This window comes from Heteronotia binoei, chromosome 6 (genome assembly GCF_032191835.1).
Source record: "Heteronotia binoei isolate CCM8104 ecotype False Entrance Well chromosome 6, APGP_CSIRO_Hbin_v1, whole genome shotgun sequence".
NCBI lineage: Eukaryota > Metazoa > Chordata > Lepidosauria > Squamata > Gekkonidae > Heteronotia > Heteronotia binoei.
Window position 1 is genome coordinate 7,747,969 of NC_083228.1, and position 15,143 is coordinate 7,763,111.

A 15,143-nucleotide genomic window follows, 5' to 3' on the forward strand; every position below is an offset into this window, starting at 1 on the left:
GAAGTTCAAAAGATAAAAGGAGGTGGGTTTTAAAGGAACTCATGAAATTATTAAGTCATCTAGGGAAAGAGTGATAAGAGTGCCAGTTTGGCATGCAGAGGGCCCCAGATTCAATCCCTGGCAACGCCAGTTAACAAAAATCAAGCGGTAAGTGATGTGAAAGAGACGTCTGAAATTCTGGAAAGCAGCTGCCAGTCTGAGTGGACAACAGTGCTCCTGATGGATTGATTCAGTATAAGGCGGCTTTATACATCCCAGATGAGCTGTTAAAAGCCCAACAGAAAGCCCATACCAAAGAGATACGCAGGCCAAACCTATCCAGCATAATCCCACAGAACTGCACGGAGAACTACCCAGGGTCTAGTCCTGGATAGGCTAAAACTGAGAGAGTATCACTCTTACCGGTTTCCGTTCATCCTCGCTTACGTTCCCAAATTCTTCGTCCAGTTCCTGAAAGACAAAAAGCAGCTTCCAAAAAACCATCTGCGCTCGGAGGTCTTAAGGAGGGCAACTCTCTAACTTTAGCTACTGGAGACCCACCACCCAGACGGAGTCCACAGTCTCCAAACCCAAAAAGTTTCCCTAGAGGGGACATAAACAAGAACAAATGGATAAAGCCACTCCTTACCTCTTCGTCTTTCCCTTCGCTGTCAACCATGCTCCCACGGTCGCTATCTACCGAACCTTTTGATTCAAAAAGGAAAGCAGACAGGGGAAAATCCATTCAAACGAGCCTTATGCATGTTTTTACTATGCAAACTCTACAAGCATCCAAAGGCTGTATTTAGCATGGCATGCCAAGTGCCCCTTTTCCAACTGGCAGTTAACAAATATCTTTGTTGCTAGAAATTCTATGTCCACTCTATTTTGACAGATGTTCCAGCATCTGTACAACTCCCGGGACCCGTGGACTGGACCGCTCCAGTGCTTCTTGTCAAGTTTAAGCACAAACATCACACACGGCACACACAGTGAAATGTTGTTTCCCATGTGCAAGACTGGAGCAACAAGAACATTAAAGTAATTTCAGTGAGGAAAAGAATATATTAAGCAGTGGCACAGATTTCCATGCATACTGGAGTTTCCAGTTCAGTCCCTATAAGAGCCTGTATGAAGTTGTTTCCAAAGAAGTTCAGACCAGAACAAATGGACTGAAATTAAATTAAGAGTTTTTGGCTGAACATTTGGAAGAACTTCCTGACAGTTAAGAGTGGTTCCTCAGTAGAACAGGCTTCCTCGGGAGGTGGTGGCCCCTCCTTCTTTGGAGGTTTTTAAGCAGAGCCTACATGACCATCTGACAGCAATGCTGATTCTGTGATTTGAGGCAAATCATGGGAAGGAGGGCAGGAAGGGTTGAGTCAGGGAGAATTCTCCACCAGGCCAGACTGATCAGGGATCCTGGAGGTTTTTTGCCTTCCTCTGGGGTCACTGGGGAAGGGGGAGGAGGCCGTTGTGAATTTCCTATTAGCCTGGTGGCTGAGGCAAACCTCCACATTCAAAGGCACTGAGTCTCCAAATCCTAATAGCCAGGAGGCAACATCAGGGGAAGACCTTGGCCTCCATACCCTGTTGTTGGCCCTCCAGAGGAACTAGCTGGCCACTGTGTGAGAGAGGAGGCTGGACTAGATGGACCCTCACTGGTCTGATCCAGCAGGGCTTTTCTGATGTTCTGACGCCACTCAGCACCTAACCAACATGCCCCACTGGAGTGCACAAAACACAACTTTCATGAGCGGTGCTCTCACTACAAACTTTAGGCGCTCCTTGCGCTTGTTTGATCTCATTCAATCTAGAAAGCGGTATGTTTCTGAAAGCATCTAAAACTTGCTACAGGCTCCAAATTAATGACCAAAGTCGTCAAAACCAGTTTCTTCTGCCCAATAAGCCTTCAACTGCACACTGCACAGGAAAGCAGGTCCACCCCTAAGTTATAACGCTCCGCTTCTAGTCCCCTGTTACGAGTTCCAGTCACGCACCTTCACTGGAAAGGTCACCAAGGCCAACATCGTCTTGCTCCATGAAAAGCTGGGAGCCAATCAAATACGGCAGAGGCCTATCAATGTAGAGATCCTGCAAAAGGACAAAACAAGTATCTTTCCAACGTCATATTTCAAAGCCAAGACTCCAAAATGTTTCATAATTCACAGGCTGCCATGTTCTGTCTTTGTCAAGAGTACTCTTCCCATTAGCTGGCAGCACTTCCGCTTTCCACTGTCTCTGCTTTGCTCCGCTCCTATCTCTGTGTAACTAGTGAAGCATTCCTTCTGCCTAGTCTCAGGGATGGCTAAGGTCCTTCCTGTCTGATTATGCTTGCACCTGCAAGGGGCCCGGGAAAGAGCTATGGGCGCAGGGATTGCCTGGTTTGCACCTTAAGTTTGAATGTGTAATGGTTTAAGTATGATCTATTGGAAAGGCCTCTCGGAGCCCTTCCCAATAGGCACAGGTGTAAAGCAAGGCTGCGTTCTCGCGCCAACTCTCTTTACAATCTTCTTTAGCATGATGCTTCAAAGAGCCGCAGTAGATCTAGATGATGACGATGGTGTATACATCCGCTATCGCACCGATGGCAGCCTGTTCAACCTGAGGCGACTAAAGGCTCACTCCAAGACAATGGAAAAACTCATCCGAGAGCTACTGTTTGCTGATGATGCTGCACTCGTCTCCCACTCGGTATCAGCTCTGCAGCATATGACGTCCTGCTTTGCAGAGGCTGCCAAGCTATTCGGCCTAGAAGTTAGTCTGAAGAAGACAGAAGTTCTCCACCAGCCTGCACCCCAGGAAGATTATCACCCTCCCTGCATCACTGTGGGTGAATCAGTACTGAAGACAGTCCAGCAGTTCAGCTACCTGGGGTGCATCATCTCCTCAGATGCCAAGATCGACAAGGAGATTGACAACAGGCTGGCAAAGGCAAACCGTGCATTTGGCCGACTGCACAAAAAAGTGTGGAGCAACAAGCATCTGAAAAAAGGCACAAAGATCAATGTTTACAAAGCGGTTGTGATGACAACCCTCATCTACGGCTCCGAATCGTGGGTTTTATACCGTCATCACCTGCGACTCCTTGAGCGCTTTCATCAGCGCTGCCTTCACACCATCCTCAACATCCACTGGAGTGACTTTGTGACCAACACTGAAGTCCTCAAGAGGGCGGAGGTTACAAGCATCGAGGCACTGCTGTTGAAGACGCAGCTGTGCTGGGCAGGGCATATTTCTAGGATGGAAAACCACCGCTTTCCCAAGATTGCTCTGTATGGCGAACTTTCCACCGGCCATCGAAATAGAGGGGCACCAAAGAAGAGGTACAAGGACTCCTTGAAGAAATCCCTTGGCACCTGTCGCATCAACCATCACCAGTGGTCTGACCTAGCCTCAGATCGCAAAGCATGGAGGCACACCATCCACCAGGCTGTCTCTTCCTTTGAGAACGCACGCATAGCTGGTCTTGAGGACAAAAGGAGATTGAGGAAGAATCGCACTGCTACAGCACCAACCCTAAATCAGACTTTTCCCTGCAGCCACTGTGGCCGGACCTGCCTGTCCCGCATTGGTCTTGTCAGCCACCAGCGAGCCTGCAGCAGACGTGGACTACTGCACCCTTCTTAAATCTTCGATTGCGAAGTCAAGCCGAGAGATCTATAAGTAGGGGGCCGAAGCCCGCCAAAGTCAGTTTTCGCAAGAACCATCTTCCCGTGACCTGTCATGAATCCACAAACAACTATTCTTGCAATGGACTGTCTCTGATTATTGAGCTGCCGAGGACTTGACAGTCTTATGGGCAGACTCATTGGAAAAGACAATATGACTAGGAAAAGTTGAAGGCAGCAAAGAAAGAGGAAGAGCCACCACGCGGCGGATGGACTCCATCCAGGAAGCCACGAGGGCCCTCTGTTTGCAACGCCTGAGCAAGGCTATTCATGAAAGGGCATCTGGGAGATCGTTAATGCATAAGGTCCTGCAAGTTGGAAGTGACTTGATGACATTTCACACGCGCAGATCAAATCAAGCCTGGAATCACCCCGGGAGCTAAAACAACTCAACTGATGCTACCATACTTTGGTCATAGCATGGGACAACCAGACTCCCTGGAAAAGACAGCGATGCGAGGCAAAGCAGAAGACAGCAGGGAAAGAGGAAGCAGGAACAGTGCACTGATGCACGTTCCCCCCTTTGTTGTGTGTTTTCCTTACAGCTGGCTTACTTTAGAACAGGTGAGAGGAGAAGAAGAAGAAGAAGAAGAAATTGGACTTATATCCCGCCCTCCACTCCAAAGAGTCTCAGAGCGGTTCACAATCTCCTTTACCTTCCTCCCCCACAACAGACACCCTGTGAGGTGGGTGGTGCTTAGGGGGCTCTCACAGCAGCTGCCCTTTCAAGGACAACCTCTGCCAGAGCTACGGCTGACCCAGGGCCATCCCAGCAGGTGCAAGTGGAGGAGTGGGGAATCAAACCCGGTTCTCCCAGATAAGAGAGCTCTGGCTGACCCAAGGCCATTCCAGCAGCTGCAAGTGGAGGAGTGGGGAATCAAACCCGGTTCTCCCAGATAAGAGAGCTCTGGCTGACCCAAGGCCATTCCAGCAGCTGCAAGTGGAGGAGTGGGGAATCAAACCCGGTTCTCCCAGATAAGAGAGCTCTGGCTGATCCAAGGCCATTCCAGCAGCTGCAAGGGGAGGAGTGGGGAATCAAACCCGGTTCTCCCAGATAAGAGAGCTCTGGCTGACCCAAGGCCATTCCAGCAGCTGCAAGCAGAGGAATAGGGGAATCAAACCCGGTTCTCCCAGATAAGAGAGCTATGGCTGACTCAAGGCCATTCCAGCAGGTGCAAGTGGAGGAGTGGGGAATCAAACCCGGTTCTCCCAGATAAGAGAGCTCTGGCTGACCCAAGGCCATTCCAGCAGCTGCAAGTGGAGGAGTGGGGAATCAAACCCGGTTCTCCCAGATAAGAGAGCTCTGGCTGACCCAAGGCCATTCCAGCAGCTGCAAGTGGAGGAGTGGGGAATCAAACCCGGTTCTCCCAGATAAGAGAGCTCTGGCTGATCCAAGGCCATTCCAGCAGCTGCAAGGGGAGGAGTGGGGAATCAAACCCGGTTCTCCCAGATAAGAGAGCTCTGGCTGACCCAAGGCCATTCCAGCAGCTGCAAGCAGAGGAGTGGGGAATCAAACCCGGTTCTCCCAGGTAAGAGTCCGCACACTTCACCACCACACCAAACTGGCAGATCTGCTCTGTGGAAGGTGAGCCAACATTACCTTCGGTTCCAGTATTAATTCCATTTTTTCGTTTGTTTCTTCTTCAGAGTCCGAGTTCCCTGCTTTGATGTCCAGCTGTTCAAAGGCGCTGTCCAGCACTTGCAGCCCGTAATTCACAGCTTCTTGGATTTTGGGAATCAAATCTGCTTCCTTCTGTTCACGGGTTTTCTCCTTTTGGAATCAGAAATGCCACATTACATAAGGTCACTTCAAAATGTACTCTTTAAAAGGACGTTTTAAATACAAGAAAAACAACTGGGCTTTTGGTCTGGTTTTTCTTGCCATGCAACAGCTAGGAGGGCTTTGCAAAATCTGAAAGCAATGCTCCCCCAGCACCTCACTAAAACTAGTTTATTTTTTAAAATAGATCTTTGTATTTAAACAGCCAACACTGCATCAAAGCAGCAACTCTCATTTTAAAATCCCCCACAGAACCAAACCATTAATACTGTCAGCAGCAGGGAAAAGGATCAGAACCAAAAATCATGAAGAGTGATACTATGAATAAGTAGGGGGCCGAAGCCCACCAAAGTCAGTTTTCGCAAGAACCATCTTCCTATGACCTGTCATGTATCAACAAACAACTATTCTTGCAATGGACTGTCTCTGATTATTGAACTGCCGAGGACTTGACAGTCTTATGGGCAGACTCATTGGAAAAGACAATAAGACTAGGAAAAGTTGAAGGCAGCAAAGAAAGAGGAAGAGCCACCACGAGACGGATGGACTCCATCAAGGAAGCCACGAGGGCCCTCTGTTTGCAACGCCTGAGCAAGGCTATTCATGAAAGGGCATTTGGGAGATCATTAATTCATAAGGTCTCTGCAAGTTGGAAGTGACTTGATGATATTTCACACGCGCAGATCAAATCAAGCCTGAACTCACCCTGAACTCACCCATTCTAAACAAAGGAAAATAGATATATTTCCTATATAATGAATGTCATACTTCAATCACATTATGCGAAAACAATCCTCACTAGAAAAGACAGTATAGCTAGGGAAAGCTGCAAGCGGCAGGAAAAGAAGATGATCCAACATGAGATGGATTGACCTTATTAGTCTTGGCCCTCCACCTGCATTGGAAAAAGTGCAGAAAAGGGCAACTAGAATGATTAAAGGGTTGGAACACTTTCCCCATGAAGAAAGGTTAAAACGCTTGGGGCTCTTTAGCTTGGAGAAACGTCGACTGAGGGGTGGACATGATAAAGATTCACAAGATTATGGATGGGATAGAGAAGGCAGAGAAAGAAGTCCTTTTCTCCCTTTCTCACAATACAAGAACTTGTGGGCATTCAATGAAATTGCTGAGCAGTCGGGTTAGAATGGATAAAAGGAAGTCCTTCTTCACCCAAAGGGTGATTAACATGTGGAATTCACTGCCACAGGAGGTGGCGGCAGCTACATGCATTCTCTCGCCCTTTACAGTCCCCTACATTTGGCTCTCCCTCCTCCCTCCCTCCCTCCCTTCTTCAAGCTTCCACAACTACTGTGTCAGCTGTCCCCCACCCCACCCTACACTCCCTCCTTCTTTTGTTAGAACTGGGTGGGAAAAGGAAGGCACAGGGCACTAGGCTATGTCAGACGTGGGTTCATTGAAGCTCACAAGAACGCAGACTTAGTAGTTTAAAACAAAGTTGCATTTATTAGATACTTCAGAGTTACTCCAAGCAAGCAGGTAAATTGGAACTGATAGAGATTGTTTCAATCTATGGTTATTTATCCCTCTACTTCAAAGCATTCACATCTACCCCAAAACAAAAGGCTGCTTTTGCATACATTCCCAGCGCTTCCCCCCTTATCTTTTCCATTGGTGGTTACATTGCCCAGAGGCGCTGGCCTTGGAGCCTCCGGAGAGGAAGTGAGAAGCTGGCACCTCCGGTTGGCTTCAAAGACTCTTGGCAACCTTTGATAGTCCTGGGAAACGGCTCTCTACCCTTCCTCCCTCCCTCCTAGTTATCCCCGTTTCTGGTTAGTAAGAATCCCCCCTGCCCATTTGATTATAGTTAGTAGCATTGCTTAATGGCATTATGAATGAACAGAGCCTGACAGGCTCACATTCCTTGAGCAGCCAGGTTTTTCTTCATTTGGAGCTGGGGGGGGGGGGGCTGATCTTGCTACACAGCTATCAAGGGGTCTTGTGCGACTGTTGTAGGGAGGGTGACGGAGCTGGTAGGGGACAGCCAGCACAGGTCTCAGCCATGATCTCCACCTGGAAGGGGCAGGGGTCCCGCAACATCTCAAAGAAAGGATAAATGTGGACTCTCAGCATGGGATGGAGAAGTAGGGGGCCACCATGTCCCCCTGTAATTTTTTGCAAGGGTGGGGAAATCCTATCTGCAGTGGAGACTCTCTTCTACTCTGCCTAACCCTTCGTTTTGCAGCATCCATGTATCCAAATGCCCCCACCTCCCAGATGACTCTTTAAATCCACTTGCCTGTTCCGGTTTGTCTCCCACTTCCGTTCTGGGTGCAGATTCCTCCACTTCTTCGTCATACACTCTCTAAAAACAATGAGAACATCCTGTTTGTACCGGATGCACCCGGTGCAAAGGCAAACCACTGTTGCTTGTTAAACACTATTTCTTTCAAGGAACATTCTCAAACCACAGCAGGAATCCCGCGTCCAGTTCTATCAATTCCCAGCACAATTCACTCACATTTTCAATGAACTGTGTATTTGACAGCATGAGGAATCCGTTGAAGACATTGTGCAGGCGGCAATCGGTGTTCTTGGTCTCCTGGACCAGCCCGTCCATTTGCTTTTTGATTTCATGAGTTCTGGAGATGGTTTGCTGTGAGAACTCCTGTAGGAAACGCAGCAGCTAAAATGCAAAAGAGGGAAACTGAAGCTTAAACGTGTGAAGTCACAGCAGGTCGACAACACTCTATTAACTCAAAGAATGACGGGGATTGTAAAATGCAAGAAACCAACACTAACACATAATCAAACTAGTTTAGTTTCAATTTATATACTTTTACCATTTTACTGACATGGCCAGAAGGAATAGAATAGAAGCAAAGCTGGAAGATAGCACCCTTCATTCCAAAATGGAGGGTTTTTACCCAGGTCATGGGACGGAGACGGTTCTGATCACCCTCACAGATGACTTCCAGAGGCGGACAGAGGTGGCTCGGCAGTGCTGATGCTGTTAGACCTGTCGGCAGTGTTCGACATGGTCAACCATCAGCTACTGACCTTTCGCCTCGCCAACACTCGGATTCAGAGGTCAGCCTTGAATTGGCTTTCCTCCTTCCCCCAGGGTCGGGGACAAAGGGTGGCGCTAGGAGACGAACTATCCCGACGACACCCACTTATATGTGGTGTGCCGCAGGGAGCGGTTCTTTCTCCGATGTTATTTAACATCTACATGCGCCCCCTCGCCCAGGTTGCCCAGAGGTATGGGCTGGGTTGTCACCAGCATGCGGATGACACCCAACTCTATCTGTCGATTGGCGGCAAGTCCGACTCCACCCCGGAAGATCTGTCCACAGCACTGCACGCTGTGGAAGGGTGGCTCAGGCTGAGTAGACTGAAATTAAATCCGACGAAGACGGAGGTCCTGTATCTGAGTCGCTGCGGTCTGGGACCGGAGGTCTGTTTACCGACCTTCGACGGAGCCCAGTTCACACTGGCGCCCAAGGTTAAAAGCTCAGGGGTGCTCTTGGATCCTTCTTTAACAATGGAGCCCCAAGTAGCTGCCACTGCTAAGTCAGCCTTTTACCATCTGTGGATGGCAAAGCAGTTGGTCCCCTTTCTCGAACATGACGACTTGGCAACAGTGATCCATGCGACAGTCACCTTGAGACTGGATTACTGCAATGCTCTCTACATGGGGCTGTCCTTGTCCCAAATCCGGCAACTTCAGCTAGTGCAGAATGCTGCAGCCAGGCTGTTAATGGGAGTTCCTCTACGGGAAAGTGCTGCACTGGCTTCCGATAGGGTACCGGATTCGTTTCAAGGTGCTGGCCATTACCTTTAAAGCCCTATATGACCAGGGTCCTGCTTACCTTCGGGACTGCCTTTCACTGCACATGCCCCAGTGAGCACTTCGGTCAGGGTCTCAAAACCTGTTGACAGTCCCCAGCATCAGAGAAGCGAGGCTCAAAACTATGAGAGCCAGGGCCTTTTCCGTTGCTGCCCCTAGCTGGTGGAATGAGTTGCCGGAGGAGGTTAGGGCCCTGCGAGAGCTTTCACAGTTCCGCAGGGCCTGCGAAATGGCACTCTTCCGCCAGGCATTTACATGATGGGAACATCTGCAGCAATGGGACTGGCCCATAAGAACATGGCACTCTTCCACCAAAATGGCACTCTTCCGCAAGGCATTTACATGATGGCAACATCTGCAGCAATGGGACTGGCCCATAAGAACACCACCAATGGCCTCTCTCATCACGCTATGGCGATCCTGAGACCTCTGAGTACAGCTAACCACCAGAATTCAATCACTGCCTGACTGCCTGATAGTAGCACTTGCGAATGTCTTAACAATTGTTTTTATGGTTGTCTATTTTACCGGTCACACTAATGTGCTTGTGTCGACCCTCAGTTTGTGAGCCGCCCTGAGCCTGCCTTCGGCGGGGAGGGTGGGATATAAATTAAATAAATAAAGCTTCCTTTCTTGCCATTAGCAGCTCGATTAATACAAAACAACAGGAACAGACTGGAACAAGTTATCACCCACTGCAGAAGAACCACATGCTAGGGAAGTTCAGACACAGGAATAAATCCTGAGAAGAAAAAGTCACAGGGGATTGGAGCCACACCATTATCCCAGAGTATTAATGAGCACCAACAGCACGACCAGCTTCAGAACAAGGAGGGAGACCATACACGGGTGATCGAACCTCCTATCTCCTCCTGCCCAAAACCAAAGACGACAGGCTAGTCCACAGCTTTCCAAAAGCAGAACTGCGTGCCCCTGGCAGATGTCCCCCCTCTCAGAGCAGGGATTCCCAGCCTTTTGGAGACCGATTTCCCACGAGCTTTATGCCGCTCTCACTCTCCTCTTCTCCGTGGGGCTTCCATCGGATTTCACACTATCTGTCCCGGGGCTGCAACTCGCTCCACCTCTTTTGCTCACCAAACAAGATCCTCTAAAAACCAGTTTCTGTTTGCCGCATTGAAAAGGCAAAGTTAGTTGCAGCCCCGGGGCAGATCGTGTGAAATCCGACAGAAGCCCCGCAGAGAAGAGGAACGTGAGAGCAGCAGAAGGCCAGTGGGGAATCGGTTTGAGTCTGTTGGCACCTCTGCCATTCTGACAGGGTAATGGGTGAAACCACAAATGGCCATCATGGGAGGTGGAAGGAACACACACAGGGGAGAACCAAGAGCAGGGGCCAAGAGGACTATTTTTTTAAAAAAATCCACTGACAAAGAGCAATAAGAGAAAATAAACCAGGTCTAGTGGGGTTACTATACAGAAAAATGATTTCAAATAAAGATAAAATAATACTACATTTACAAAAGATTTGGAGTCATGAAGGTCAGTTAACAGAGAGGTTGGCTGGGGAAATCTTGGAAGGACTAGAAGGGATTAAAGTAATCAAATTTAAAGAACTGGAATATAAATTTTTCACAAAATGGTACAAAACACCCGCACAAATAGCCAATATATTCCCAGGAATGAGTTCCAAGTGCTGGCATTGCGAACAATTTAAGGGTTGGTTTGCACATATGTGGTGGGAGTGTGAAGAGGTTAAACCCTTCTGGGGGGAAATTATTGAATTTATTAGAAAAGTCTCCAATGTACCATTAACCATTGGCTTTAATATGATGTTGTTAGGCACAACAGGAAGTCCGGCACTAAGTAGACCCACTCAAAACCTTGTCAAGGCAATGATACTAGCGGGGAAGGCGGTCATCGCTTTGGGGTGGAAAGATAAAAGTAAATGGTCAATAGAAATCTGGCACAGCTATTTGTTTGATTACATACAGTCTGACATCATATGATTTCATATGAAGCTGCCTTCTACTGAATCAGACCCTTGGTCCATCAAAGTCAGTATTGTCTTCTCAGACTGGCAGCGGCTCTCCAGGGTCTCAAGCTGAGGTTTTTCACACCTATTTGCCTGGACCCTTTTTTGGAGATGCCGGGGATTGAACCTGGGACCTTCTGCTTCCCAAGCAGATGCTCTACCACTGAGCCACCGTCTCGTCCCTCGTGGCAACAATCAACAAGGATTCCACGTGGGAAGATAAAGCCAAGGAAATCGAGACCAGATGGAACCCTTATTTAGAATGGATCTCAGGAGAAACAAGGAAGGACATTCAGTGGAAGATCAAGACTTTGTGCCCTTAGCTGAGGGGGAAAGACTAAGAGAAGATGGGGAGGGTTGGGGGGGGGGGAGGGTTATTTGTAATTCCAACATTCATGCGTTGTAATGGTCAATTTTACAAGAGTCAATAAAACATAAAAATATTTATATAAAAAAAAGAGAAAATAAAGAGAAATAAATATTTATATAAAAAAAAGAGAAAATAAAGAGAAAATAAACCACCACCGTAGCGGCAGTTGCCCGCCAAACAACATTATTTTAATCTGTGCAGCCAAACGGATCTCCACCGGCCAATCAGAAGCCCTGCCAGCCAACGGCCCCATTCAGACCCACCCACTTTCTAAAAACACTCGGTGGGCAAATTTTTTCCCCCCAAAGACAGACCCAACGAATAAGCAACCTCGAGATTCACACACAAAAACACACACGCTCTCTTTATTGCATCAGCAAGTACAGCATTGCCACAACGCAACGATTCTACCAAAATATAAACAAGCTTCCATATTTTTCATTTCAAAACATTAAAAATACATACTCATCACTTAAAATACATCCAGATAAAGCCATGATACTACAGCTTGTCAATCTATTAAAGGGGGGTGTAGTTTGCCATCAAGTCACATTCAACTTATGGTGACCCCCAGTGGGATTTTATGCAAGGGACATTCAGAGGTGTTTGCCAGTGCTGGCATCTAGCAACTGAAGACTTTCACAGTGGTCTCTCATCCAAATACTAACCAGGGCTGACCCTGCTTAGCTTCTTAGATCTGACAAGATCGGGCTAGCCTGGGCCATCCAGGTCAGGGCAAATTTATGAGCAGCACATTAAAAATCTAAATTTGTATTCCACTGCCCAGATTCATCCAGACAGACAAAACAGAGCCAGCCTAGCAAGTCAAGCCGACATGGGAAGAGACAGCCCTGGCCCAGCAGCAAAGCTCCTCTTTTGACCCTACCACCCCCACAATGTAGTAACCGAGCTCCACACACAACAGGTCCAATTCAAGAAATATCTGGGGACTTTGCGGGTGGAGCCAGGAGCAAGGCTGTGACCAGGCCTTGAATTTGGTAGGAGCTCACAGGAGTACAGCTCCTGAACCTTTCTGATCGTTTCCCCTCCTCTTCCCTACCTTGTCCACTGAATAGTAGGCACAGCTGTATAACAATCCCTGGATGAGCTCCACCACCTATTTTTTCTACAAAACGACCCCTGGTTGTGACAAGCATAACTGAACTCCAAAGGGAGTTCTGGCCATTGCATTTAAGGAGACCACACACCTTTTAAATACCTTCCCTCCGCTGGAAATATTGAAGGATGGGGGCACCTTCTTTCGGGGCTCAAAGAATTGGACTCCCTGGTCCAACCTTTTTGAAACTTGGAAGGTGTTCTGAGGAAAGGCACCAGATGCTATGCTACAAATTTGGTGCCTCTATCTCAAAGAACAGTTTTTCTACAAAACGACTCCTGGTTGTGACAAGCATAACTGAACACCAAAAGGGAGTTCTGGCCATCACATTTAAAGGGACCACACACCTTTTAAATACGTTCCCTCCGCTGGAAATATTGAAGGATAGAGGCACCTTCTTTTGGGGCTCATAGAATTGGGCCCCCTGGTCCAACCTTTTTGAAACTTGGAGGGTGTTCTGAGGAAACGCACCAGATGGCCATCACATATAAAAGGACCACACACCTTTTAAATACCTTCCCTCCGCTGGAAATATTGAAGGATAGGGGCACCTTCTTTTGGGGCTCATAGAATTGGGCCCCCTGGTCCAACCTTTTTGAAACTTGGAGGGTGTTCTGAGGAAACGCACCAGATGGCCATCACATTTAAAGGGACCACACACCTTTTAAATACCTTCCCTCCGCTGGAAATATTGAAGGATAGGGGCACCTTCTTTCAGGGCTCATAAAATTGGACCCCCTGGTCCAACCTTTTTGAAACTTGGAGGGTGTTCTGAGGAAACGCACCAGATGGCCATCACATATAAAGGGACCACACACCTTTTAAATACCTTCCCTCCGCTGGAAATATTGAAGGATAGAGGCACCCTCTTTTGGGGCTCATAGAATTGGACCCCCTGGTCCAACCTTTTTGAAACTTGGAGGGTGTTCTGAGGAAAGGCACCAGATGCTATGCTGCAAATTTGGTGCCTCTATCTCAAAAAACAGTCCCCCCCCCCCCCGAGCCCCAGATCAATTCTTCATTATACCCCATAGGAATCGGTCTTCATTATACCCCATAGGAATTCCATAGGGAATAATGGAGTGCCCAGCAGACATTTCCCTCTCCCCCCCACCTCTTCCCAATGACCCCGAAGTGGGGGGAGGGCCTCCAGACCGGGGATCCACCGCCCCCACCTGGAGATTGGCACCCCTAAGGACAGCACCCCCTCCCCTCGCTCCAGGTCCAGCTCCAGCTCTCAACGCCGCGAGAGGGCGGGGGAAGGCAGGCAGGCGAGGGGACCCACCGCCCCTCCTCTCTCACTCACCCCGGCGTCGGCGGCCAAGGACCAGGCCTGGCTCCCGCCGCGGACCTCCTCCAAGGACCAGGCCCGCTCCCACACCAGCCCCGCCGCCGCCGCCTCCACCGCCGGCCCTCCGGAGCCCCCGGGCGACGCCATGCTCGCCTCAGCCGGTCAGCTGACTCCCTGCCGGGGTCATGTGACCGGAAAGGCCTTCTGCCGGGGAGGGGAGCGGAGGCGGGGCCTCGGGGCCACTTCCGGCGGGTCCTTCCCTGGACGTTGCCAACCTCCAGGGGGGAGAGTGGCGGGAGACGCCGCGAATAAGGAACTCTGATGAGCTCTAATCATATATAAAGCTGTTCCCCTAAGGGCATTGTGCTTGTCTATGTTTGCCGCTTGTCAGTGATGGCAAACCTACAGCGGGGTTGCTAGTCGCCGGGTGGGGCAGGAAATTAAGGTCGTAAACCTCCGCAGAACCCAGCCTCAAATTGCCAGATGCAAATGACAAATAAATGCAAATGCTAGAAATTTATATTCAGCTGTGCAAAAGCATTCCACATATAAAGGACAAATAAAGAACATAAACCTTCACCCAAAGTCATTTAGGGGAGGGACGGGGGCTCAGTGGTAGAGCATCTGCTTGGGAAGCAGAAGGGCCCGGGTTAGGGTTGCCAAGTCCAGTTCAAGAAATATCTGGGGACATTAGGGGTGGAGCCAAGATCAAGGCTGTGACAAGCATAACTGATCTCCAACGGGAGTTCTGGCCATCACATTTAAAGGCACACCTTTTCAATTCCTTCCTTCCATAGAAAATAATGAAGGATAGGGGCACCTTCTTTTGGGGCTCATAGAATTGGACCCCCTGGTCCAATCTTTTTGAAACTTGGGGGGTATTTTGAGGAGAGGAACTAGATGCTATACTTAAAATTTGGTGCCTCTATCCCAAAAAACAGCCCCTCCAGAGCCCCAGATACCCGCGGATCAATTCTCCATGGTTTTTTATGGGAATAAGTCTCCAAAGGGAATAACAGAGTTCCCAACAGACATTTCCCTCCCCTCCCCCCGCTTTCTGACGACCCTGAAGCGGTGGGAGGGCCTCCAAACCGGGGGATCCCCTGCCCCCACCTGGGGATTGGCAACCCTATCCCAGGT

The 15,143-nt window shown here is 48.9% G+C and overlaps 1 protein-coding gene across 1 annotated transcript in view; it reads right to left on the minus strand.

Annotated features, from left to right (window-relative positions):
- WASHC2C (WASH complex subunit 2C) overlaps positions 1-14,153 on the minus strand; it is a 64,878-nt gene extending 50,725 nt beyond the window's left edge. Inside the window, exons 1-7 of the mRNA XM_060240970.1 lie at positions 14,019-14,153; positions 7,907-8,071; positions 7,685-7,750; positions 5,248-5,418; positions 1,977-2,070; positions 629-684; positions 403-450 (exon numbers count right to left, since the gene is read on the minus strand). Of these exons, the coding sequence (XP_060096953.1) occupies positions 403-450; positions 629-684; positions 1,977-2,070; positions 5,248-5,418; positions 7,685-7,750; positions 7,907-8,071; positions 14,019-14,150 (732 nt within the window). The 5' untranslated portion in view covers positions 14,151-14,153. The remainder of the gene's footprint in view (positions 1-402; positions 451-628; positions 685-1,976; positions 2,071-5,247; positions 5,419-7,684; positions 7,751-7,906; positions 8,072-14,018) is intronic.
- Positions 14,154-15,143: the final 990 nt, after the last annotated feature.